This window comes from Phyllopteryx taeniolatus, chromosome 20 (genome assembly GCF_024500385.1).
Source record: "Phyllopteryx taeniolatus isolate TA_2022b chromosome 20, UOR_Ptae_1.2, whole genome shotgun sequence".
In the NCBI taxonomy this organism is placed as follows: domain Eukaryota; kingdom Metazoa; phylum Chordata; class Actinopteri; order Syngnathiformes; family Syngnathidae; genus Phyllopteryx; species Phyllopteryx taeniolatus.
This window is the reverse complement of record NC_084521.1, coordinates 8219666-8246435: the sequence shown is the minus strand read 5'-3', so window position 1 is coordinate 8246435 and position 26770 is coordinate 8219666. Positions and strand designations below refer to the sequence as shown.

The 26770-nt window shown below is 41.3% G+C and overlaps 1 protein-coding gene across 6 annotated transcripts in view; it reads left to right on the top strand.

The window, feature by feature from the left end:
• Nucleotides 1-25655, top strand: part of LOC133470349 (E3 ubiquitin-protein ligase HECW1) — a 39866-nt gene extending 14211 nt beyond the window's left edge. For 5 of the 6 annotated variants that reach the window (XM_061758638.1, XM_061758635.1, XM_061758639.1 and 2 more), the window contains 25 exons: nucleotides 4126-4201; nucleotides 5010-5179; nucleotides 6400-6542; nucleotides 6940-7040; nucleotides 9403-10316; nucleotides 10530-11106; nucleotides 13841-13939; nucleotides 14267-14420; nucleotides 14633-14742; nucleotides 14882-14988; nucleotides 15170-15355; nucleotides 15552-15686; nucleotides 15944-16058; nucleotides 16170-16266; nucleotides 16763-16846; nucleotides 16968-17074; nucleotides 17688-17802; nucleotides 17967-18080; nucleotides 18268-18420; nucleotides 19114-19212; nucleotides 19353-19482; nucleotides 20714-20860; nucleotides 20952-21066; nucleotides 21161-21359; nucleotides 21784-25655. In XM_061758638.1, the coding sequence (XP_061614622.1) occupies nucleotides 4126-4201; nucleotides 5010-5179; nucleotides 6400-6542; nucleotides 6940-7040; nucleotides 9403-10316; nucleotides 10530-11106; nucleotides 13841-13939; nucleotides 14267-14420; nucleotides 14633-14742; nucleotides 14882-14988; nucleotides 15170-15355; nucleotides 15552-15686; nucleotides 15944-16058; nucleotides 16170-16266; nucleotides 16763-16846; nucleotides 16968-17074; nucleotides 17688-17802; nucleotides 17967-18080; nucleotides 18268-18420; nucleotides 19114-19212; nucleotides 19353-19482; nucleotides 20714-20860; nucleotides 20952-21066; nucleotides 21161-21359; nucleotides 21784-21895 (4359 nt within the window). In that variant the 3' untranslated portion in view covers nucleotides 21896-25655. The remainder of the gene's footprint in view (nucleotides 1-4125; nucleotides 4202-5009; nucleotides 5180-6399; nucleotides 6543-6939; nucleotides 7041-9402; nucleotides 10317-10529; nucleotides 11107-13840; nucleotides 13940-14266; nucleotides 14421-14632; nucleotides 14743-14881; nucleotides 14989-15169; nucleotides 15356-15551; nucleotides 15687-15943; nucleotides 16059-16169; nucleotides 16267-16762; nucleotides 16847-16967; nucleotides 17075-17687; nucleotides 17803-17966; nucleotides 18081-18267; nucleotides 18421-19113; nucleotides 19213-19352; nucleotides 19483-20713; nucleotides 20861-20951; nucleotides 21067-21160; nucleotides 21360-21783) is intronic. The other variant, XM_061758637.1, reaches the window with a different exon arrangement.
• Nucleotides 25656-26770: the final 1115 nt, after the last annotated feature.

Below are 26770 nucleotides of genomic sequence, written 5' to 3'. Positions count from 1 at the left end.
ATTTTCGTTACCAATAAAAGCGTCTCATTTGTTTTAACAATACTGACTTCAACTACCATGTGACATTTCTGCATACTTGAAGGACAAATTTGGCATAGTAGTAGGACAACGCATGTTACTGGTGAGGCAAAACTACCACTGTGGGTATTTTGGTACTACTGGTAGAATCCAGGAGGCTCCTCGGGTGTGACACATGCCTACGAGTTGGATCTAGTTGTGGTAGTAGTGCAGCAAAGCAATTTACTAGTAAGGATAAATTGCAAACTACAAGACAAAAAGTGGGATAAGCAGTGGAAATGTTTTTTTTTACTAGTAAGACAGTCATTCCACTGAGCTATAATTTGTCTTAATAGTGAGCATAAGAAGCATACTGGACCTTGAGCTGGATATCAAGGATATCGAATAAATGCTGGAACGGTTTTATAAACAATATTGTTTACCTGCAATGGTAGTGGTTTGTTTCAGACTAAATAATTGAGCTGATTTTCTGACAACCTTGGGATGAGCCACTTCAGTGGTTTATATGGACCAAAGTGGCCCTCTTCATGTTGTGTTAATGATATCGATATGAGTGTGTTCAGCAGGCACAGAATAATTATTAGCTTGGCTTCAGTCCTTGTCAATTTGTATTTAGCTGAATGGCTAAAAGTAAATTACACTTTTTAACTTTGTGGGGAGCCTTGGAGCAACGGAAAAGGCTTTCCTTCCTGCTTCTACTTCAGACCATATACTTGGTATGTGGCACTATTTGGATCAGCTGTGTCTGTTCTTCGGCTTCTCAGATAAGTGTTAACAAACATTTTTTTTAAATGTGATAAAAATAATTTGTATGTGTTCAACAACAATGAAGCAAGCACCAATTTCTGAAATCAGCAATATGTGCTCTGACAAAAAAAAAAAAGACCCAATTTTTTGGCTTAAGTCCTTATCTGGAGACAAGACACAAATTGCCTTTAAAAAAAAAAAAAATAATAATAATAATAATTTATATTTATAATAGTATAATGTTGCTATGGGCGGCACGGTGACCCGATTGGTTAGAGCGTCTGCTTTACAGTTTAATATCTGGATGAGCACACAAGACAATTACTAACAAAGGGATATACATATTTTTCTTAACCTTTGCTTGACACCAGTGCACAGTCAATGTAAGTGTCGAGGAGAACTCACCATTGTTGGCACGGTGAACAGCTGAACAGACAGAGAGGTCACTGACACCACCCTCTCATGGTCATCTTCCATGAAATCTGTCTGGAGGCGTCTGTAGTTCTAAAATAGGGTCAAAATGTGACTTTTAAACTTTTTTTTTTTAGGGGGGACAAGTCATGCCGGCACGGTAGAAGACTGGTTAGCACATCTGCCTCATAGTTCTGGGGACCGGGGTTCAATCCCCGGTCCCGCCTGTGTGGAGTTTGCATGTTCTCCCCGTGCCTGCATGGGTTTTCTCCGGGCACTCCGGTTTCCTCCCACATCCCGAAAACATGCATGGTAGGTTAATTGACAACTCTAAATTGCCGTAGGTGTGAATGTGAGTGCGAATGGCTGTTTGTTTCTATGTGCCCTGCGATTGGCTGGCAACCAGTTCAGGGTGTACCCCGCCTCCTGCCCGATGATAGCTGGGATAGGCTCCAGCACGCCCACGACCCTAGTGAGGAGAAGCGGCTTAGAAATTGTATGGATGGATGTTGCTATGTTCAGACAGCAAGTAAATGTCTATGCCCTCAATAGTCATCATAATATTGTGCCTAAAATCACACATTTAATTTGCTCCTGGAAGTAGATAATGTTCAAACACCCAGACATACATACTTGCCATTTTTAATGACATGTTGCACTTTCTTCAAGGTCCTATCTAAATGCATCTAATACAAGTTAAGATTACAATCAAGGAGGTGAATTGAATAAAACCAAATAAACTTTAAACTAGTTGTTGAAACAAAACAAGAACAATGATTTTGAAACACTTGGACACAACACAGATCCACGGTCTAACTCTTATACAATATAGTCCGTCTTATGATGGTAATTACTTTCTGGTAAGTTTATTGATTTTCTACCAATGGCTTTCATTCTTAAATGTCAGAACAACTTTATGGTTGTTTGCCCAGCAGCATAATAGAAACACTGTGAGTGAGACACGACATGGCTGCAAAGAGATCCGCATTAAATAACAGCAATTCAGTCAGCTGACCTGACCTCTGCTGCACTTATTTGTCTCACTTCCTTCGCATTAAGACTCTGTCCACCGCTATGTCCGACAAGCTTCAGGATGCACTGAAGAAAGGGCAAAATACCACAACAGGGAAGCTGACGTCCAAGCTTTGGTGTATTTAGAGCTTATAAACAGAACTGTTCCTTTCAGGCTCTTCGTGGTTGCAATCCTTTATGCATGAAACCTTTCCTGGTCTTACATCATTTTACAACAGTCTCTTCCCTTTACATTTTTAAAGGGCTCATGTCTCCCACGCGATGGTCGATCACATACCGCGTGGTGCAGATAGATAGTGAAATTTGATTTATTTCTCATAAGAATAAAGGACATCTCTGCTGGCAGTTTTCTCTTAGGCTCTAGTAGCCAAGGCAGATTAGCATATCATTAGACTGAAGTGCTCCAAACATCTGTCTTTTTCTAATACTTTTGTTTTCTGTCTCTCTGTTGTTTTGCTTCCAGACTGTTGCATAAGCCATCAGAGCTCATACAGCATTTTGGCTTAGGGAATGTAGATTTTTTGGAAGTCTGACTCACTGTCACATTGAGTTCCGTTTTCTTCAAACTTTTATAGTATCAGTTCAAATATGTAGAGAATCTATTTTTATATATATAACAGCTTATGACACTTATCTCTACATATGTAGATGCAAATCATCACATAACTTATGCCCAATAATCACATTTAGTTGAAGAAATGATGAACTAAAACAACTTTATAGCTTTTTAAAAACATCAAAACATTCCACAACTAAAATATAAACCACTGAAGTTTGTTGAAAGTCTGTTTGCAATAGACAGAACACACCATTCAAAAAAGCTGTAGTTTGTGATATTTATGCCGACAAATTCAAAACAATACTCTGCATGCCATGCCCATCAAACAGCATTTTACGACTCTGAATGAGGTCGAGATTCAGAGGCAAACAATGTGTAGTTAATTCATTTTAGCCATGTTACTGTAGATACCTCAAGTACAGCAGCTTCCATTGTTATACTTCCTAAATTGGCAAACATAAGTAAAGAAATGAATATACAGGCATCACACAGCAAAACATTTGATGGAGCAAGAGTATTTACACTCCACTTCCTGCTCTCACCATCGATTAGAATGACGCTGTCTCCCTCCCCCCTCTCCTCCTCTTCTTCCTCGCTGCACATTTAGTGTCAGAATAATGAAGGCAACGTATTGATCACAGTACTCTTGTCAGCCAGACTGAGAACTGGGCTTGGAAATAAACTGGGAGAATAGACCACAGACATGCAAATATTTTAAGTTTTGACAAAAACATCAAACCAAAGTGAATCAAATGTAGTTTTTTTTATGGAGTACTGTGCAAAAGTCTTACGTAACCACAAACCTCTCCCAGAAAAATGGACCGATTACCATTTCTTTGACAAGGAGAAAATAGTATTTGCGATTCAGCATTCACAAATTCACCCTTCCGCTATTTTTTTGCGTGGAACCTTTTTTCGTTAATTGCTGTTTTTGTAGTTTTTGTGGCATCATGTTACTCAGGAAATATGTTGACGTGAGTTGAGGAGCTTCGCTCAGGCAAAAGTAGTGCTTTGACACCATCTTGTGGCATCTAAAGGCAATTATAAACCTTTTGGGGGAGTTGTCAATTACTTGTGGATTTTCGCTATTTGTGGCAGGGCTCAGTCCCTATCCTCTGCGAATACACTAAGTACAGAGTACTGTACCTATGACTTGAATTTATCCCCATCTACATGTAATTGCTTGACTTTTGCCCAAATTGTAATTATAGTCCCTCCCTTCTTGTGCCTAGTTATTTCTGAATGCTGATATTTGCCTGCGGTTACTGCAGTAAAGTTTCTTTGTAAGTGTCATTAAAGTTTAATTTGACTTGTGACGATACGTGCAGGTATGAAAGCGTGTTTTCTTGCTTCTGCAGATGTTAAAGCCGGTGGTTAGTCCCGAGGTCAACCAAGGACTGGGCAACAGGAGACTCATTAACTTTTCACTGTCAGGTAGGAAATCAACCTGTGTTCTTTTGACACTTGCATCCAGTGCTCTTGAATCAATGTGACTCACACCCTCTTTCCTTCTCCAAGCAATCCTTTGACCTTCAGCTCTCAGTAACATCGCCCATCATTGTTTTGTCTCTAAGAACATAAATTGATCAAATCAGTGCACTTGTTCTCATCACTCCAATCAGCGGCTCTTAATTAGTAGTTTTAGTTGGAAGTACATCAGTTTGTTTAGTTGGTGTGTGTGCTTGTCAGAAGGTCGATAAGCCCTTACCATGTCAAAATGGGATACGATTGAAAATGTAGAGCTTCAATTTGTTTGATTCGAACTGTTTTGAATCAACGTCTCAAATTATTACAGAAACACAATTAACAATATATGTTGAGGTCATTTACCTTCCTAAATTTGAAGGAAGAAGCAATTTATGTTACATTTGCCACATGTGGGAAATGTGCTAAGGAAGCAAGCAGTGTTGTCCAGCCAACACAACCAACTATACAATTCACAGCCCAAAGACATCAAATATGTAATTTCATGTAACTTCTATGCAAGTGTAAATTGAGGTTAGACAGAAAAAACAGGGCCTTATCTGCTATTTATGATTGAGCGCGATATGAATTTATCTGGTAGCCTGTAGGATTTGGTGTGGTTATTTCCTTAATTGCATCTTGTCAGGTCTATACTAGTTGCAATGATCATTTGTTCAGTTTGTTAGAGATATCATTTGTATGAGAAATTTTCATCAACTTCACAGTTTTGTGTTATTCCTCTCCCATACTCCACTGACCTATGCACCCTATGCTGCAGACCTCCAAGCAGTTGCTTTGAAAAAGGGGATGTTCTTCAATCCAGACCCGTACCTCAAGCTTTCCATTCAGCCTGGAAAGCATAGCATCTTCCCCTCGTTGCCGCACCATGGTCAGGAGAAACGCTCCGGCGTTGTCTGCAACACAGTCAACCCGCAGTGGAACTCAGAGGTATACACACGCTAATACTTCCATCTGTGCTGCTCATCGTACCTGCCAAACATGGTCCATGTTCATGCCTGACAGATGCCAGAGGTAAAAGTGCTGTTACCGAGTAAGTGGAGAACATTTTGATTGCTGCCGGTAAATGCATTGAAGATTGTGTTTCACAGACGCAAGAAGTGGTATTTGTGCTAATCAAATCCAATTGAGTTTTAGCCCTCTATATGTTAGTCATTTCTTTATCTGCGCATTTCTGTCTAATTTTCATTAAGACAACGCAAAGTTTTAACAGCAGAGGCTGGACTATATTTTTTTTCCCTTACTTCACAGTGAATTTTATGGCCATAAGTGCAATTTGAGGAATAATTCAGGATTATGACTGAAACGCTCTCATACACACTGCTAAACCCCACATTTCAGTATTTCATACGAGCGGATTTGATTATGATGTGTATTGTGGAAAAGGATTTTAGTAGTGTGTGTGAGAGCGTTTCAGTAGTATGAATGAGAACATTTCAATATTGTGTATGAGCGGGGGGAAAAAATTTTAGTAGGAGCAATTCCGTGTTATTAATTTAGGTATTATCACACATTTACTTCAATTTGCTTTTGAGTGTTGCTCTTGAAATTTAGAATTGTTTTTGGTGAATATCTGTTTTATGACTGTAATTTCTGATCTCATCCTTTTCTACCATCATCACCTATTCCTAGCATCAGCAGCACTCTTCCTTCTCACAGATGAGCACTTTTAGTGCACACCCTCTTCCTCCAAGCCTCTCCCCGTCCTCGTTCATTGAGTTTGTTCCTCACCCTTCTCACACAAACACACCCGCAGCTGTCTTCAGCCTCCCTGTTTCATGCTTCTAAATTATTCACTCCTTTTCATCTTCCTCCTTATATCACCGTGGCACTCCCAGTACAATCTGTCGTCACCTCCTCCCAGGATTACTTTGCTTTTTCAGCGAGGCAATGCCATTTGATGTCATTTAAAATGCAACCAAATACATATTTAAACTTCAGTCTCTGTCTTCTGTCGTCTCATTCCTCCTCCTTGCCCCTGTGTTCTTTCAATACGCTTTTCCTTGTCTTGTGCATCCAACCAGCTACCCAAGTCACACAAGAACTCATTTGGAACCAAACACATCAGAGGAACTAAACTAATATGCATGATGAGCACAAACATATAATTGTTACAATGCACTTTCCTCTTTTTGTCTGTTTTTTTCCAGAGATTTAACTTTTTGTCGCTACCGACTGATGTTCTGGAGATCGAGGTGAAAGACAAGTTTGCCAAGAGTCGGCCCATCATCAAGCGTTTCCTGGGGAAGCTGTCCGTTCCTGTCCAGAGGCTGCTGGAAAAATATGCCATTGGGTAAAACTCATACTGTCCAAGAAAAAATCTTTGTTGACATTTTTTTATCAGTTAAAAAAATTATTTGATTACTTAAAGTAGACCCTTCAAAGTTTAACACAATCCCTTCTTCAGTATGACGATTGTACATTTCCAATATCTTATAATTTCAAAATACCGGTACATTTTCCCATACATATCAATTACAGTACAATTGAAAGTATCCATTCCAGAGTCAAATTGCTTCTTTGGTGCGACAGTCAATGTTGACTCTTTTTAAAACTCATCTATGTGGGCCTCGGGGGCCACCTGGCACCCGCAGACACCTTGTTGGTGGCCCCTGATTTGATGTCACATATACATACAAATGGATGTTTTGCTTTTTATTTTACATTTACGTTTACTTTATTTTCAACAGGGACCGTGTTGTTAGTTACTCTCTGGGTCGCAGGTTGCCAACAGATCACGTGTGTGGACACTTACAATTCCGCTTTGAGCTCACCTCATCAATTCATCCAGGTATCTCATTAATGCCAGTCTGCCTTGGCCTGTTATCCCCTCTTGACGTTTCAGAAAGTGGTCTGCACTTACAGTATGTACATACATACTTGTTCTCACGTAAGCACTAGAACTCTAAAACTTTCAAACTAACGCCAGTGTTTTAAAACATATTAATCAACCGGTACTTGCGGATTCACTTATTTGTTTATTAAATGCCTGTAGCCGTCACGAGATGGTGCCAAAGCACTACTTTTTGTTAGGAAGTGCATTTTCCTGTATAAGCTCCTCCACGCACTTCAACATAGTTCCTTGGCTAATTGGCACTCTACATCTCTCCTTGCATGAATGTATTTGTGCGCTTTGCTTCTCTGTGGTGTGCAACAAAAATTATACAGCAGAATCTACAATGAATTTTGATTGTAGTGGCGTCATTAATATCTACTTGAAATCTGTGTGCGGTTCCCAAACCTATCCAAAAAAAAAAGTTTTACAGCTGGTGTGCTGCAGAGCTAACTGTCCAACAGTGCCAAATGAGATGAAGTAAATTCCACAGAGATGAGCAATATCATGATGATTATGGTGAGAATTGAACCATGAAGATGATGGCGATGTTGACACAAACACAAAAGGAATCTTGTTCTTAATGTAATTGTGGACTCTTCCAACAATGATCTGAATGAAGTACAAACAACCAGTCGGTGTGGTATAAACATATGTGCATTTCCGCTCAGCCCCTTTATTGCGAATAGCTAAAGCATTTCTGCCAGTCGCTCATACCAGCCAAATGTTTTGTTGTCTAATCTGTTCTTGTGAACACGGATCTGTTTTATGTTTTGTATTGCATTGGCAGTGAACCTAATGAATTTCGCTTCATAAAGTACCATCAGCCATGTTAGTGAGAATTAGTGTTTACATGCACTAATTAGACTTATTTTAGATAATTCATACCCAAGACGGCGGCACGGTGACCGACTGGTTAGAGCGTCAGCCTCACAGTTCTGAGGACCCGGGTTCAATCCCCGGCCCCGCCTGTGTGGAGTTTGCATGTTCTCCCCGTGCCTGCGTGGGTTTTCTCCGGGTACTCCGGTTTCCTCCCACATCCCAAAAACATGCATGAATTGGAGACTCTAAATTGCCCGTAGGCATGACTGTGAGCGCGAATGGTTGTTTGTTCCTATGTGCCCTGCGATTGGCTGGCAACCAGTTCAGGGTGTACCCCGCCTCCTGCCCGATGACAGCTGGGATAGGCTCCAGCACGCCCGCGACCCTAGTGAGGAGAAGCGGCTCAGAAAATGGATGGATGGCATACCAAAGACATTCAAGCACCAGCGGCTCTTGGTACAAGCATCACAGCCGAATCGAAGTGTTTTGGTTGCTTTCCCGTTTGCATGATTTCATGTCAATATTGCGAGATATATAATTGGATTTAACTTTAAACATTCAAATGTTGTCCAGCTGGTTTCTTACACATAATAAATGTATGCACCCTCAGAGAAGGAAATATTTTGTATAAAAAAAAGAAGCAGCCAACACATGCTGTGGTGATATCACTCCATAAAGACCGCTGAGAATGAATATACAGTATAATTGCGCAATGGAGGAGAAAGACTGATACATTCTTTCCAGGGGTCTAATGATGTTGATAATAAGACCACAACGACACAGGTACACACTTTTTTTTGTGTGTGCCATGAACCCAATTTGAGGGTGAATGTGAATAGCTTCGGTGATGAGAAGTTCAAAGAAAATTATGAAGAATCTGAACAACTAAATATGCATGCATGGTGCTGTCTTTTTAGTCACCCCGAATGTGATCAGCCTCCGTGGTCTATGTGTTTGTCTTCTACTGTTGCCGCTATTGAGGGATAATAAAATATATACTTTGGACTGAAATGAAAGAGAGAGACTGTCACCGCAGCGTGAAATGTCAGTGTCACGGCACTTATCAAGTGTTTTCTCATCTCTCGTCATTGCCAACATCTATCTGTTGTTCTTTGTTTACTCGTTCCAGGCAACACCAAAGGGGCAAGCTCTGTGTAAGCAAATAGAAACATCCATCTGAAAGGCAAAACATTAATCTGAAAGGTGGAGGTTTTCGTGGCTGCAAAAAAAAATTCTAAACAAATATTTCAAATCAAACAACCCTGCAGTAGTAGCGTGGAATTGATTACCTTAAAACAAAGGTGTTTTGTATGTTGACTAGGGATGGATGGTTTCACTAAGGGTCAGTGTTGTCCCATAAAAAATGTTAATTAAATATTTACAAAAATCTGAGAGGCTTACTCATTTGAGTCACAAGGTGCTTGCCATGCTTATGCCTTTGGAATTGGCGTTGAGCTGAATATTATCCCTTCTATAACAAACATTTTTCTCTTCTCAGATGATGAGGAGGTTTCGCTGGTCATAGAATCAGCCTGCCCTGAAGGAGGAATCAACGCAGATGCCAACAATGCTGCCGAGGAACCCGACGACGACACGTTAAGCGTGGGACACGATATGCCCGACCTCCCTTTGGATGCCCCTCCTGACCCCGACACCCCAATGCCTCCAGCCTCACCAGCCGAGCAGACCCAAACCGGCGAGACGCCGTCTGCAGAGGTAGAACAAGTCGCTATGGAGGACGAGAGCACAGTGAGGGAGGAACCGCCTGCAACTGAGCCGCAGGTACAGAGCAAAGACGGAGAATCGCCTCACAACACCGTGACAGCGCTAGTGGAGGGAGTATTCGAAGAAGGGCAGCAGGGGGAAGAGGAAGCAGATAGAGAAGAGAATATACAACAAGCTGAGGAGGGGATAACAGTAGAACAAGATGACAAGAAGGCCCAACCAGATGTGCCAACTGAAAATACTGAAAGTCCAAACAATGATATTGTGACCGCACAGAGCATTGACACATCCCAAGATTTACCCATTGAAACAACTGAAGTATCACCGGGCGGAGAAAGCAGCAACGGTCCCTGTGCCTGCCTCTTCTCGAACAACTCCCAAGGTCCTCTCCGGCGTAAAACCCGCCCTTGCTCCCTGCCGGTGTCGGAGCTGGAGAACGTGATCGCCTCGGCTTGCGGCGAGCCGGAGACGCCCCGATCCCACTACATCCGCATTCACCACCTCCTCCACAGTCTCCCCTCGGCACAGCGTCGAGCGCCGAGCCAGGAGGAGGAGGACATCGAAGAGTGCGAGAACACAAGCACAACTCAGGACAACACAGCCACATCACCTACACTTAAAAACTCCAAAGACAGAGAAGAGGAGGCCCAGGAAGATGAGGATGAGATAACCCAGTCACCCTCTCAGGTAAGACTCGTTGGAATCATGGGAATTATTTTTATTAGTATAGTAGCTATATATACTATAGCCTAATATTTTGGTGCCTTGAGCTATGAGTTTAGTTCGTTCTTTGACCACGCAAGTATCTCAAATCGTCTTTCCCCATTAAAATGTCTTGGCATTGCTTTATATTTTGAAATTGACATTTGCAGTGCTCTCTCTCATCAAATGTATTTTCAGGTCCCAGAGTGTCCCGGTCCGTGCTGCTGTCGCTCCCTACCACGCAGCCTCTCCATTGAACGGCTCTCCGAACTCAACCAGCTCCTGGAAGGTGATAAAGGAAGTGGAGTGCATGCAGCAGTCAGAAGGATCTCTCTCTCATACCTTGAAAGCGAGGAGGGGGATTCCAGTAATGGAGTTGGAAAAAGAAATGCAGGGAGCAGCCATCGGGCCCGGGGTGAAACTGAGTGTGAGTTCTGCGATGCTTCCTGCTACAGCACCTCCTGCTACAGCACGTCCTGTTACAGCACATCATGCTACAGCAACTCGGGCCACGAGGGCAGGGGCCGCTTCTGCAGCCACACCCGCCTCTCCTCCGTGGACAGTAACCGGCTCTCCGGCAGCACCGTGTTCTCCTCCCAGGACGAAGAGGAGGACGAGAGCACCTTTGAGTCAGGACCAGATGCAAACAACTGTCCTGAGGGCCAGGAAGTGGGTGGGGCAGGTGGAGAGGGGAGGACTGGGATATGGAAGGAGGCCAGGAAAGAGGAGCATGGAGAATCAGCCGGGGCAGAGTCTGGGACCACCAACAGTACTGGTATGTGATGGAAAATGTATAGAACCTTTCACAATGTTAAACTTTGTCTATAAAAGGCCCCAAGGAGGTACTTTCAGGTGGCAGAAAGTGAGTGACTACAACTGACAAAAATCATCATCTTTAAGCTTATCCAGGTCTCCTCGCTGTTATTTTAATCATTCTCAAACTCTAACCATAAGATAGGATATAACCCCGCCCTCACGTGGCTTGTCTAATCTGGAGTGTCACTCATGGTTAAAATCACGCCTGAGATCAACTGAATTAGCATAGTTATTAGCATTAGAGATATAGAAATGGGTCAAGTGAATTTCTGAACAAGACGTGTGATTGATGGAGGTTAATCCGATGTGACAGATACCTGTGGCCCCTTGACACCTTGTTAGCATGCGCGAGTGTGTTACATCTTGTAACTTGTGTTGCATGTCCCACTGTGTCATCTTCTTGTGAAACTTGCTCTCGTTATGTTGTTGCCATGACGACCTCAGAGTGCCTACTTCAGTGCAGTGTTTCCCAACCATTGTGGAAACAAGAGACACATTTTACATTCGGGGGGGGACCTCCCTTCGCACAACCAAACAGAAATGTAACAAAAGGTGGATACACCGGTTAATGATGCACCTTTGTTGAGTGTGAGTTTTTTGGTCTGTGAGAGGTTTTTAGTTGAGTGAGAAATGTTTTGTTGAGTGTGTAAGGTTTTTTTTTTATGAGTATGGGAGGTCTTTTGTTGTGCATGAGAGGTTTTTTTTGCGTGCATGTGTGTGTTTGTGTGTGCGCGCGAGTGTTAGGTAAATTCTTGGCCCATACCTTACCTAAAACGTAAATAGCAATTAACGGCTGTCATTATGAATCCACACCCCTATGCAAAAGACAGCAAGGTGTAAGATAACATATGCATTATGCCTGATATTCACAATTTGTTTTTAAATTCCTTCTCAAAGAACCTGTATGGCCTTTTTTTGTGAATGTTGCCAGTCGGGATAACTGCTGTGGGAAAGTAGGTCACATACATACAGCACTCTACAATGCATCAATTCTGCCAGGCTCCCCTGCAGGTTGCTTCTGTTCTCCGCTGTTCCCATTAAAATACCTCAACACGTGCCAAAACGATGTGTTTGAATTTTCATGATATGAGTTTGTGCTTTTTCTTTTTAATCATTGTTACGCATGGACAGTATAGTCTGATGGCTTTAATTAAAGCCCATTTTTGGTTGAGCCTTTGCTTTGGCATCTTCAAAAAAGCTGTACCATTGCATGTTCTGCTTTTCCTCATTACGGTCGCCATTTTCCACCCAGCAGTATGCTTTCCATTGGAAAGGTCTCAAATTATCCAACACATAGCTTTTCACTTTTCAGCAGCCTTTGGTGCTGTACCTGTCTCAGCGGTACAGTACAGTTCACTTGTGTAGGCGGTGAGCTCGGCATACCATTCATTGATTGGTAAAGTGGTGGAAAGCAATTTCCATTTTGGAATAGAATGGATGAGTAGAAAGGGAAGAAAACTGTGGGTTTTTTTTACGCATTTAATTGCTTGTTTATGGATAATTTCAGGATATTTCTTTTTTTTTAATTCACTGGCAAGTCACACGCTGCTATGATATCACAGTATTTTATTTACTATCTCTTATTCACACTGATCCTGATCAGGATACACCAGTCCTGTCCATACCGTGGCAAACTCATCTGCGAAACAGATTCAAATTTGTCAAATCATTCTCTTAGGAGGCCCGAGAAAATTATTTTGATAATTGTAACATTTCTTCTCCTATAAATCAACACATTTGACGAAAACTAAAACCTTTGAAATTTTACTCTTTCTACTTTACCACTTCTAAATTGGCACTGATTAAAAGCAGTGATTCTCAAAAGTGTAGGGGTCACTAGTGGTACAGAGGTTTCTGGTAGTGATACGTGAAAGAATAATTACCCAAGTGCAGTTCAGTTGTATTTAACTATAAATTCAATATATTTCTCTATAATCTTTAAGCACTGTTTTAAACATTTATTGAGGGGAATTTTTTGTATAGCTTTTATGTCTTAATACATTTGAGTTGAATTATTATTTAAGTCCGTTTTGTTTTGTTTTTTCCTATATTTATGCGCAGTGTGCATGTGCATTATGCTACAGTGGATTACAATAATATGAGATATGCTTTTTAGGAATAAAACCTCCATCTGGTTTTTTGGCATACTTCGCTAATCGGAAGTAGGTGGTACTTGGAGATATTGGCGAATATATATACTTGGAGAATATTATTTTAGGTGGTACTTTGTGTAAAAAGTTTGAGAACTACTGGAATAAATTATTCCCCTACGAGTAATTAAAAAACACTGTCTATATTGTGTCCCTGGATGACTTCCCTTAACATATTTTTGAGCATTGTTTCCCTGTATTGTCATGATTATTAAGTCCCTTCGCACCAAAATCCGACTTTTGCTTGACTGATCCTTGCTTTGTGCACTGGGTGGCGTAAAGTTGAAAGAAGAACCGCGGGCTGTCCCGCCGTTTGGTTGATAAATAGGTGTCGCTTTCACTTTGCGGGGGAATGCTTCTTCTTCATATCCTCTATTCACATTCCATTCTTTGCATGTTGTACACGTCCTTCGACTTCATTCAAACGAACACCCCTTCGTTAGATCGACGCTTCACACACAAAGTGCATTTTAATTAAGAGAGCCCCCTCCCCCCGCTCCCCTCCACCCCATGGTGTAACGTGTTCCGAACTGTCTCCTGTAGGCTCAGGCTTCTCACCTCCCGTTGGCCATCCTCCAGTCCTTCTTCCCAGCCTTGACTTAAACCATTTTCCTGCTGCCACTGACCAAGTCTTACCTCCAAGTAAGCCCAAACCCATCTTACGATGGAGTCACATGCCAACAGCTTGGTTCACACCTTGTGTGTGCGTGTGTGTGTGCATGTGTTTTTGTGTTCTAACATAGATCATTCCTTTTGTGTTTGCTTCCATTACCCCGTCCTCCCCGTTCTACCATAGTCACTGGTTAGGATGTACAGTCGATTCAACTTTCGATGTCTTACGCAGTTATGGGACGCAGAGGTTGCTTGGTCCAGAAAAAGACGATTTGTATATATTTAGTTCCATATATTGATGGGCAAAGTATAGTAAAATGTCATCTCAAGCTAATAATTTTGTCTCCCGTGGCTCAGACTGGGAAGCTCGTATAGACAGCCATGGAAGAGTGTTCTACGTCGATCATGTCAACCGCACCACGACCTGGCAGAGACCGAGTCATGGTGGCAAGTGTAACCATGGGATTCCCCGATCAGGATCCAGTCAACAGATGGAACAGCTCAACAGGAGGTCAGACTAATTCTACAAAAGCGAATTCAAGTGGCAATGCGCAGTCAATTTACCTTAAAATGGGAGCTTCACAGCAATTTAGATCAGGCCTGTGAAAATTCTTATTCATCCCGGTCATTTCATTCTCAGCGCCTTGAATCGGTCGCAACTGGACTGTTGTGGATTTGAAAACTTAATGTTAACCATTTCATCCGTCATTCTTATTTTGGCAGGTACCAGAGCATCCGGAGAACCATGGCCACCGAAGAGGAAGGTGGTAGTCAGCGGTTAGAGAGAACTCCCAGTGTCGAGATGGACTCGGACGCTCCTCCAGCAGCGACAGGTCAGATCCTCGTCCACCAGTATCATCTCTCGCATTTTAACACGCATTTGTTATTATATTTGGTGATGCTTCTGCTAACTGGTGTGCCAACGCTATAAATTTGCATTTACTAAAACCTGTTTCTCTTCGTGTCCACAAGGTCCAGCATCACCTGTCAATCACCAGAAGATCAGCCAGCTTCTTCAATCACCCGCTGTCAAGTTCATTACACATCCGGAATTCTTCACTATGTTGCATAGTAACTATGTGAGTTTTACACTCCCTATGACTGAGGCTGGACCTCAACAGAATGAAATCAAAGTACCTTCCTGGATTTAGTATATGTAGATTTTCCCAAAGCCAAAAGGAGACATAGGTACTTTCTATTAGTCAAACTACAGGTATGTATGGGTGTTTTGTGACACTTAATTTTCTTGGTCCTTCCCAGTCAGCCTACCGGATATTCACCAGCAGCAGCTGCGTCAAACACATGATCCTGAAGGTGCGGCGCGATGCCAAAAACTTTGAGCGCTACCAACATAACCGGGACCTAGTGGTCTTCCTCAACAAGTTTGTAGACACTCAACTGGAGTTGCCACGGGGGTGGGAGATCAAGACTGACCCGCAGGGCAAGGTAGGGCACCTGGAACTTAAGAGATATATCTTGTAATTGCTTTCTGGCAAGTGAAACTCCCAATAGTCTTTTAAAAGGGAGCTCCTAAAATTGATCAAAGAGGCCTTTAAAAAGTAAAATGTCGTCTTGCTTAAATGTGCAAACACCCTGCTTTGGGGTATGACATTGTTTGAGTTGATTCCCATCTGTCTTCCAGTCTTTCTTTGTGGATCACAACAGTCGAGCCACAACCTTCATTGACCCTCGAATCCCTCTTCAGAATGGCCGACTACCGGGCCACCTCGCCCACAGACAACACTTGCAGCGACTACGCAGCTACAGCGCAGGAGAGGTACACACACACACACGAACACTCCTAAAAACATTTCACTCACATACACTACTGAAACACTCACCCACTACGGAATTTTTTCTCGCTCACACTTGTAGTTGTCGAAATAGTACCTACATTATAACGTAGAATTTGAGCAAATAACTGTGTGTCCGGTTAGATATATGTGTCTTTACAGGTCATTTATGATATGCACAATTAATTTTGTTGATCCAATGTGTGTTCAATCCCATAATTCTTCTGTTTGTTTTTCGCAGGCTTCTGATGTGTCTAGGAGTCGCGGGGCTTCTCTCATGGCCAGACCTGCAAACAGCTTGGTTGCTGCCATACGAAGCCAGTATCATGCTGACCCACAACAGTCCACTGCCGCATGTACTACACACCAGTCATAACATCAACTACACTAACTATTTGTTTTATTTTTATTTCCTAAAGCAAATTTTTAACAAAAGCCGTCTTCTCTGTCCTTTTCCTTCTCTCTAGCGTACAATGACAAGATTGTGGCTTTCCTCCGGCAACCAAACATTTTTGACATGTTGCAGGAGCGGCAACCCAACCTGAACAGAAACTATGCACTCAGGTAGGTTTATAAAGTACAGTTAACCCTCACATATTTGATGTGCGCTTCAGCATTCACAAATTCACTTTTTTTTTCTGCATGCCAAAGCAATAAAAAAGTATTGCTTTGCCACAATTTTGGGGGATTTTGGAAGGAATCCAAATGATGTTGAAATGAGTTGAGGAGCTTCATGTAGACAAAAATAGTGCTTTGGCAGCATTTTAGTGCCAAGGAATTATGTTGATGTGAGTTAAAGAGCTTCATTTAGAATAAAGTTGTTTTTTACCGCAATCTTGTGGCATCTTTAGGCTATTCAAAATCTTTTTTAGGGGTGTCAGTTAGTCGCAGATTAACTATTAACTATTAGACTATTCGTGACAGGACTTGGAATGGAATGTTGGAATGTTGTCACCATGCTGTCTTTGTGATATCTGTAGTAAGTCTTTTATGTCCAAAGTTTTACATTGCATTTGTCTTTCATTTCCAAATTGAGGCTAGTGTCTTTTTTGCATTGTAGGGAAAAGATCCATTACGTCCGGTCTGAAGGTACCCAGGGTGTTGAGAAGCTGTCATGTGATGCAGACCTGGTCATCCTGTTAAGGTATCCAGTCCAACTGTACTATTAACCGACATCTGATTGCATTTACCTTGATACCATGAAAATATACAATGAAAGATGCTACATGCATTTACTATCATTTATATTATTTTATTTTTTGCAGTTTATTTGAAGAGGAGATTATGTCGTATATTCCGCCTCACCCCATCCATCCTGGCTTTAGTTTCTCCCCACGCTGTTCCCCCGGAAACTCGCCGCAGAACTCTCCTGGTAGGTCATTTCATGGCTATAACACCTGTTGCTGCTCAACTGCGACCCTAATGAGCCATGTAGGAAATGGACGGATGGAATATTTCCTATTTGCCGGCCTTTTTTGCACATACCCTCCACCTGCTTGTGGGACTTATCTGGCTGTGTCGGACACCTTCACTAGTTAGACGCCTGCAAGTGAAAAGTACACACGTTCAAACCCGTTTTCGAAAATTACTGTGTGTGTGGATTTTATGACACATTGACACCTGCAGAGCCCAGAGCAGTGATTATTGCTGCTGTTTGAGAGAACTTGCTGTGCAAAGTTAGTTAGCACTAATGTAATCTAAATGAGCTCTAGTAGACCTCGGGGGGGCTTTGATTGCTCCTGTGCTGGGTGGGGTGTACATGATAGTAATGGGAGGTTCTAGAAAAGGAAAGTAGGTCACAGGGGGGAAGTCTGTATTCATAATAATAGCTGTCGTATTAATAATAGTGCTACTGAATATTCAACTCTTTGGAGCTTTAGGGATAACTGTACTGTATTGTTTTACTAGCTTTTGTCTCAATCCAACCCACTGAAAATCACCCCAGTTGATGATGTCAACTCTTTGCCTTTCCTGTCTTTGTGTAGGCTTGCAGAGAGCCAGAGCACCGGCCCCTTACCGTAGAGACTTTGAGGCCAAGCTCAGAAACTTCTACAGAAAATTAGAAGCGAAGGGCTATGGCCAGGGACCAGGCAAGATTAAGTAAGGCTGATTGCAAATGTTATATTATGAAACCCACTTTTATGACGGAGGGAGGGGGGGATAGTTTTTACCATGATTCCTTGTGTGTTGCATTAGGCTCAGTTCTTCACCATAACTTTTGTTTCGCATGTATGGTGATTGTCTTGACATTCTCGTGATTGCAGACTGCTGATAAGGCGAGAACACCTACTGGAGGGCACCTTCAACCAGGTGATGTCATATTCCCGCAAAGAGCTACAGAGAAACAAACTCTACGTCACCTTCCTGGGGGAAGAGGGGTAAGACATGCACAGACACATAGTCTTAAAAAGTGATTGTGAAAGTGTGGTACACTGATTTCTGAAGCATAGACCAACATCAGCTGTACTTTTGTTTATGGTGAGATTACACAATCATTTTTGGGACAGCATTTCAAATTCCAAAGTGGAGCACTAAAGGTTTCCTCGCTCTGTTTTCTCTTTTCAGGTTAGATTACAGCGGACCCTCCAGAGAGTTTTTTTTCCTTTTGTCTCAGGAGTTGTTTAATCCATACTATGGTCTTTTTGAATACTCGGCCAATGACACCTACACTGTTCAAATCAGCCCCATGTCGGCGTTCGTTGAGAATCATCTCGAATGGCAAGTTGTTTTTGCACACAATACAAACACACGCCTGCAAGTATTTTTTTCTGTACTGTATTTCTAATGGTTGTAGGTAGTTAGTATTTCTCCCGACCAAAGGTAGGGCAGGTGAAAAGAATTGATAATAGTAGGGCAGGTTAAAATTGTTTTGTATGATTTCAGTGTAATGCAGAGAAAAGTTGTACATTCACTGTATTTGTGACACTTTATACTATTTCTTTCAGTAGATATTTCTACAATATTGGTCATCCTTGGCTGATGTCATTAAACGTGATAAGACCTCAGTTAAGCTTTGGGCCATGGAACTAAATTGAAGTGAGGGAAGCAGCTTCATTTTCATCAGGCTGTAGTTTTGTCTCATAGGGGGAAAAAAGTGCTTTGTGGCACATCTTATGGCATATATAAGCAAATAAAATCATTTGAGATTTAGTCAAAATACACCTCAAGCACCATATATTTCCCAAAGCCCTTCTGTCGTAGTAACTTTATGCGACAGTACCTTTACCTCGTTTCTTGGTTTGTTGCCCCCTTTGCAATTGTAAAGAGTTATTCGGTTAATGAAAGGCAAAGTGATATGAACATCCTTTTTAATTTTCATATTTTTATTATTTTTTTATTTTTTTTTACAGTACTTCACATGACAATATCAGCGTACTGACTGTCTTACAAATGTCCTTTGTGTGAGTCCAGGTTCCGTTTCAGTGGGCGCATACTTGGCCTGGCTCTGATTCATCAATACCTCCTTGACGCTTTTTTCACCAGACCCTTCTACAAGGCGCTACTCAGGCTGTGAGCATATACTTTCCAACTGGTTAAATCATCAGTACAGCAGATTTTCTTAACCTTTACATACTGTTCTTGGTTAAATTTGTATCCATACTGGAATGAAATAGAGGGCATTGCAGATCATGTCTGTATACTTCTCACAGCCCAACAGACCTTTCTGATTTGGAATATCTGGATGAGGAGTTCCATCAGTCTCTGCAGTGGATGAAAGACAATGACATCACAGACATCCTGGACCTCACATTCACTGTCAATGAGGAGGTCTTTGGCCAGGTCTGTCTACAGTTTGTGTGTGTTAGTGTAGTGGTGCTGGCCCTGCACACTAAAAGGTATAGAACACGGTACTCCACTTTTTTTTTTTAAAAGACCCGTTATTTTATCCATTTTTTTAATTCTTAGGAAACAAATTGGTTTCATTAGTGCAGCGATACCTTGCAGAAACAAACATTCATCCATCCATCCATCTTCTACCGCTTATCCGGGTCGGGTCGCGGGGGCTGTAGCTTTAGCGCGGGACGCCCAGACTTCCCTCTCCCCAGCCACTTCATCCAGCTCTTCCGGGGGGATCCCGAGGCGTTCCCAGGCCAGCCGAAGGACGTAGTCTCTCCAGCGTGTCCTGGGTCGTCCCCGGGGCCAAAAAGGCCCGATAGGACTCCTTCTTCAGCTTGACGGCATCCCTTCGGGGATTGCCGCCACGACAGGCACCGACCACCTTACGGCCACAGCTCCGGTCGGCCGCCTCAGCAATGGAGGCGCGGAACATGGTTCACTCAGACTTGATGTCCCCCGCCTCCCCCGGAACATGAGCAAAGTTCTGTCGGAGGTGCCAGATTTATTTATTATAGCAATGAGTTTAATCAGGCACGGTGGCCGACTGGTTAGAGCGTCTACCTCACAGTTCAATCCCCGGCCCCGCCTGTGTGGAGTTTGCATGTTCTCCCCGTGCCTGTGTGGGTTTTTTCCGGGTACTCCGGTTTCCTCCCACATCCCAAAAACATGCATGTTAGGTTAATTAAATTGCCCGTAGGTGTGAATGTGAGTGCAAATGGTTGTTTCTATGTGCCCTGCGATTCGCTGGGAACCAGTTCAGGGTGTACCCCGCCTCCTGTCCGTTGATAGCCGGGATAGGCTCCAGCACTCCCGCGACCCTTGGGAGGATAAGCGGCTCAGAAAATGGATGGATGAGTGTAATCAATTCAAATTTAATTTAAATTGTGACACTCTCCCGAAAAGGGGTTTATAATTGCATATAGATGCCACAAAAAATCAACACCCTGCAATTCTAGAACATACACAATCATTAACCCATGTTACATAGGCGACTGTATTCAGTAGTTCAATTATTCAACACAAACACACCGCCTTCACATGAGGCTCATCAATAGAATTAGCAAGCATACGAGTCCAAAAAACATGCACAAACAAACTGACCTTTTGGCATTTACACACAATAGTAAATGTTAGATCATATATCATAGCATGTTACTTCCAATACTGTCGCTAGGTGACCGAACGGGAGTTGAAATCTGGAGGTTCCAACCTGCAAGTAACTGAGAAGAACAAAAAGGATTACATCGAGCGAATGACAAAATGGCGGGTGGAAAGAGGAGTGGTGCAACAGACAGAGGCACTGGTCAGAGGCTTCTATGAGGTAAACACTGTTTTAGCTTTGTGATAATATGATATGCAACACCTTTAAAAGAACAGAGGGAGAACTTCTTTCTTATTGTTTTCTGTCGAAGGTGGTCGACTCCAGGCTGGTGTCAGTGTTCGATGCACGCGAACTGGAGCTGGTTATTGCCGGTACTGTGGAGATTGACCTTGGTGACTGGAGGAGCAATACAGAGTATAGAGGAGGTATGTGTGCGTATTTTCAGAAACAGTAATTTCCTGTTAACCCAACAATTTCTTTACAATAAGGATACATTTTCCATAATGTGCCACCCATTAGGTTACCACGATGGCCACATCGTGATGAGGTGGTTCTGGGCTGCCGTGGAGCGTTTCAACAATGAGCAGCGCCTCCGCCTGCTCCAGTTTGTAACCGGGACATCCAGCGTGCCGTACGAAGGCTTCGCTGCCCTGCGCGGATCCAACGGCCTGCGGCGCTTCTGCATTGAGAAGTGGGGCAAAGTTACCTCTCTGCCCAGGTAATTCACCCCAATCAAGTTATGGTGCCTCCAAACCATGTTTGTCTAGGTTGTAACTTCAAAATAATGTCTTGCCTTGAGAATGACGGTGAATAGGTAGTAGTATAATGCACTTACGGGACTTTGTATTATTAGCCTTAAAGTCTGAAAATTCTGTTTGCAAAATAATGTTTGAATGTTCCAATAAAATCAAACATCATTGTTCAGTCTTAATCCCATGAGATCCTGCCTTGAGTGTAAAACGGTCGGTACATCTCCCAAGAAAGGCCTCTTCACCGGTCTTGCCACATTTCCGTACAATTCCATGCTAAGGCAGGCTCTGTGTATATTTGACATCTGATTTTAACCAATTGTATAGTTATTTTTTTATATTTCCTATAGTCTTTGCAATAGTGACTAAAGCTTCCCTCTGGCCCTTTCTCAGGGCCCATACCTGTTTTAATCGTCTTGACCTGCCTCCATATCCCTCGTACACCATGTTGTATGAAAAACTACTGACTGCTGTGGAGGAAACCAGCACCTTTGGTCTGGAGTGAGACGCGTAAAGCAGTCGACAAGGGCAAACGTCCTTTTGGAACACTGCTGACCGAAGCCGTCACGCGATGGACGGATCCTAGATTCTGCGATCGGGCGGACTGCAGACTGAGCAAAGATGTCGGTGGCGTGGATATACGTATGTAAAATGAATGTTATGGTACCGTGTATTAGTCTCACATTTGAGAGTCTTTGTGACAGGAAGCGGACGTTCGGACAACACAGCAGAGCTACATTAGTGTTAGTGGATGTACAATGGTATCAATCATAAAACTCGCAGCACGATGCTAATAGCAACAAGTATAGCTTAAATATAAACTCATTGATGACAACTTAACAGTTAACATTTTATTTAAAATGCCACTTTTTTCTGTTCATTCATGAATTTGTTTTACTCTAAAACTGTAAAACAGCACAAATCATGTTGTGAGTGCTGTATTATATATAAAGCAACAATCATATTTCAATTGAAATAACTGAAAATGTGAAATGCTATTCATAACTGCTATATATTTTACATGATTATATCAAGGCTGTCTCATAAATGAGACGTGAATTCAGCATTCGGTTTACATGCTCAGGTAGTTTATTGGACATGGCAACAAATATACAGAAAGGAAGTGACAGATATGCACTAATGAAGAGTACAGACAGTGATTCATAGAATGGACGCCAAAGAAACAATCACATCTGGTATTTAATGTAGAAAAGCCTGCGTGAGAGAATTATTTCAAGGCTAAGACTTGGGAGCAACCAATGCAAGGTTACAATCAAATCTGAAATGATATATTAATATAACGGCAAAGGCAGCAGAATAGATTATTTATTCACATGATTTAGGGTTAGAGTTAAGGAAAGCACTTCAATTGACCAAGAACTAGGTAATTATATGTATTTTTAAAAATCAATCGTTGTGGTCTGAACCACTGGAAGATAAGCCACGAATATACAAAGCATTTCAAAAAAGCCATTTTTTCCCTCTTTGTTATGCAATGTCAAGAAGTGTAATATTCTAAAAAAGCATCTTACAAGGGTTTTGGTCCTCTAAGGTAAGGAAGGGGAGTACAGTAATCCTTTAAATAATGAATTGCAGCAAAATAGTGGAAACTGGTGGATGTCAAACACAAAAGTCTGGTTTCCCATAGTTCTACATAACACCCTTATTTTCTTATTTTTTGTCGACTAGCCTACGCCAGGACAGACACACACGCGTTCCCACACCGCAATAAGTGCCATTTCCAGTTTCATGGCCGTCATATTTCTCTTTGACATACCTTTCCTAACCCTCCTGTGGTAGCGTCACACAATAAAAACAAACCAAAAAGCCAAGGAAGAGCAAAACACTTCCCACAAGATTTGCTGCAAACTGGGTGACTTTGAGAGACTTCGGAGACATGTATTTTCCTCACTGAACCCCAAATTGTTCCGAAATTTCAAATTGAACTTTTCCACTGTGCATACAGTACCTTACTTGTATGCTGTAAATAGGTGTATTTCAATAAATCGGAATATCGAAGAAAAGTTCAGTTATTTCACAAGTTCAATTTAAAAAGTGAAACCAGTTGCTTGAGCCATAAAAATATCCTACGACGTTCACTTCTATGCCTTTCTGTGACTGTTCCAGTCTCTCTGCATGAACTGATTACATTTCCTTAGGTGTGTCTACAGCCGAAGTCATTCACCGCCAATCACAGCAGGTCCTCTCATTCCCTTTAAATACAGTCTAAATAGTCTCCCGTGGAGATGTCGCTATGCAGAAGAGCATCTTGTGGAATCGCAGGCACTGATCCGCACTTTGTCACTGCTCTTCCCCAATGTGGCAACATACAACGTTTGCGGGTGCCCTTATTCAATACAGAATGAGCTGGTGTAAACCCCTGGCGACTTAAAGTATGTCCGCGGACCTTCAGGTCCGTTCCAATGACCATTCGTGTAGATTTGTGATGGCCAAAAATATAATGACGACGATAATAATGAAGATAATAATAATAATAATAATAATAATAATACATCGCAAAACACAAAATTCAAGATAAGCCAGTTATTGCGCTCGACTGCAGTTGCGCAGTCTATGAAAATAGAGCCCAGAAACGGGAACAGTATTTTTTCGTTCAGCTCCTAGTTTCAGAATAAGTTGTGCAAGTTGGCACTAAAACATTGAACAGATGGAAAGTTCCATTCAAAGGTTGAGAAGAGGTCAAATTAGGTTAACCTTTTAAGGTTATAGTAAAAAGAAAAAAAAAAGAAAATTTCACTCTGCATTTAATGAATCTGTAATAAATTATTTTTTACTTTTACTGAAATTGAATTGAACTACTGAAATAAATTGCTTCCCACAATGTTAAAATTCATTGCGATGCACCTCTTTATTTCGAGCCATTCAAATTGGCATCAGGGTTCCATTTGGTTCATAAAAAGTGTTTCAACAATTTCTCCAAGCTTGTATTCTGTCCTTCTATCTGTTATGACAATAGTGGTCCACAAACACAGACTGCTGCTGGGACTCTTGAGAGAGGTTTTGTGCCATTGACGCTTGCAAATTGGCACTGACTCAAGGTGACTGTGACACAGAGCGCTTACCCTGAAGCATTAAGCTTTAAGTCTTCCACGGACATCGTGTATGTGCAAGAAATTACAAGTCTTTCAAGCAGCTGGAGTGACAACCTAAATAAACAACAACATACTGTATTTTCTTCCAGTTCAATGTAAAATGGAGAAATGTGGCCGTTTTTCCATTGGACGTTTCCTGTTACGTGTACATTTTAAGGCAGAAAAACGTGTCTACTTGTATAAACTAATTCTAATGAAGTAGTGTAGCTCCATATCCTATCGACAGTTTTAACATATTCACCAGCTGAGCGTTTCGGTCAACAGCTCAACTGTTTTGAGCCTTAAATAGTCTGGCACACGTGACTCAAGTTTTCTTTAACTAACACAGTAGACGTCCAAGACCTGAATAACAAAACTCTACTCACCCAAGAGGGCAAAGATGTTTATGTTGCAAATTCCACCCTTTTTTGCTAACAATTTTTTTGTACTGTTATTTCTATTGTATTGTATTATTAATTCAAGGATTTTGATTGAAACTTTCTTTGAATGTTGAGTTGTTCATTGACGACGAGAGTCTGGCTTCATTTTGAAGCCTTTGCATTTTGATATTTATGGCTTTTCTATGATTAACGTAGAACACTTGTCATCATCTGTTTTTCTTATAATTCACATAGATTTTTTTTATTTTGTCTGGCTAAATTGTCTTTTCTCATCACAGATGACGTCACAGAGTGTACTGTTATTTATTACTGTGCGGTATGTAACAAGCAGACAGTTTGACAACAAACATTATTTTTCCACAAACATTGATATTAAACACTGAATGGGGATAAATAATATCCCTATAATAAACATGGTTATGGATTTTTTTTTATTTGTTGAATCAACTACTATAGTAATATTTATTCAAAATAAGCTTTTGGAAAAGGATCAGATTTGTCAATGTTGCAAATGGTGGTGTCTGGTCATTTTTGCAGGGGGCTAAATTCTGAGGCATGCATTTTGTGTGTGTTTTTGTGTTGATGATTCATATATGTAGATAATGTTGAGAAGTACAGTTTGGATTATTTATTTTAACTTAATGCTCAGGCAGTCCCTCTAATACTACCATTCCACTGTCTAGCAATCTATGTTCATTTGCTGACATTGACTATGTTGTATGAAGTGAAGACAGTGTTTATCACTGTTGCCTAAAATCAAATAAAAATATGAGAAAAACGTATGTTTTATTTTTGCAGACCATTGGTGGAATTCAGTTGCCATGGAATTTCCTAAACTGCAACAATGCAGCGTTAATTGGATATTGGATATTTACATTGTTACAGCATTATGGTGTATTATCTTAGCATTATATTAAGCAATTATCAATATATTTGTTTAAATACCTCCTTGCCCCTAAAAAGAAAAAACACCCTAAATATCAGCATTTTACCCTTCCTGTTTTTTTGTTTTTGCATATCACACTTAAATATTTCAGATCATCTTTCAATTCTAATATTTCACATAGACATTGCCATGTAAACATAAAATGCAGTTTGTAAATGTTTTTTTAAAAATTATTATTAAGGAGGAGGGGGATTCTTTGAGCATGAACTGCCCGTTTGAGGTCATACCACAGCATATGAATTGGATTTAAATCTGAACTTTGACTCTGGCGCTCCCTAAACCTTAATTCTGGTAGACAGCAGAATTAATTGTTCCATTAATCACAGCAAGTCATCAGGGTAATGAAAGCGCAAAGCAGCCCCATCACACTGCCACAACTGGTTTTGACTTTTGGAATGTCTTTTTTTTTGGTTTTGTTTTGTTTAAGTCAAATGCTGTTATATTGGGTTTAGTTTAGTTTTTTTTTTTTAAATATGTTTTGCTTTTATATCATGCAAACACCTTTCAAAAAGCTAAACGTTTGTCTTGTCAGGCCACAGAATATTTATGGATGAGTCATGAACACTGACCCTAACAGGCCAGTGAGTTCTGCAGTTCTTTGGACATCATTCTGGGTTCTTTTGTGAATTCCTGAATTAGTTGTCTTTGCACTCTTGTAATTTTGGTAGGGTGACCTTTCTTGGGAAGGTTCATCACTCTTCCCGGTATTTTCTATTGGTGGATAATGGCTCTCTCACTATGGTTTTCTGGAGTCCTAAAACCTTGAAAATTGATTTTTAACCTTTTCCAGACTTATTTCTCATTAGTTCTTGAATTTCTTTGGATCGTTGCATGATGCATTTTGTTTTTACGTCACTAATTAGCAATTTCTTGATTCAAATCTGGCAGTAAATCGGTCCTGGGTTTAGCCACAGAAATTGAATTTAGTTTTGAATTTACGA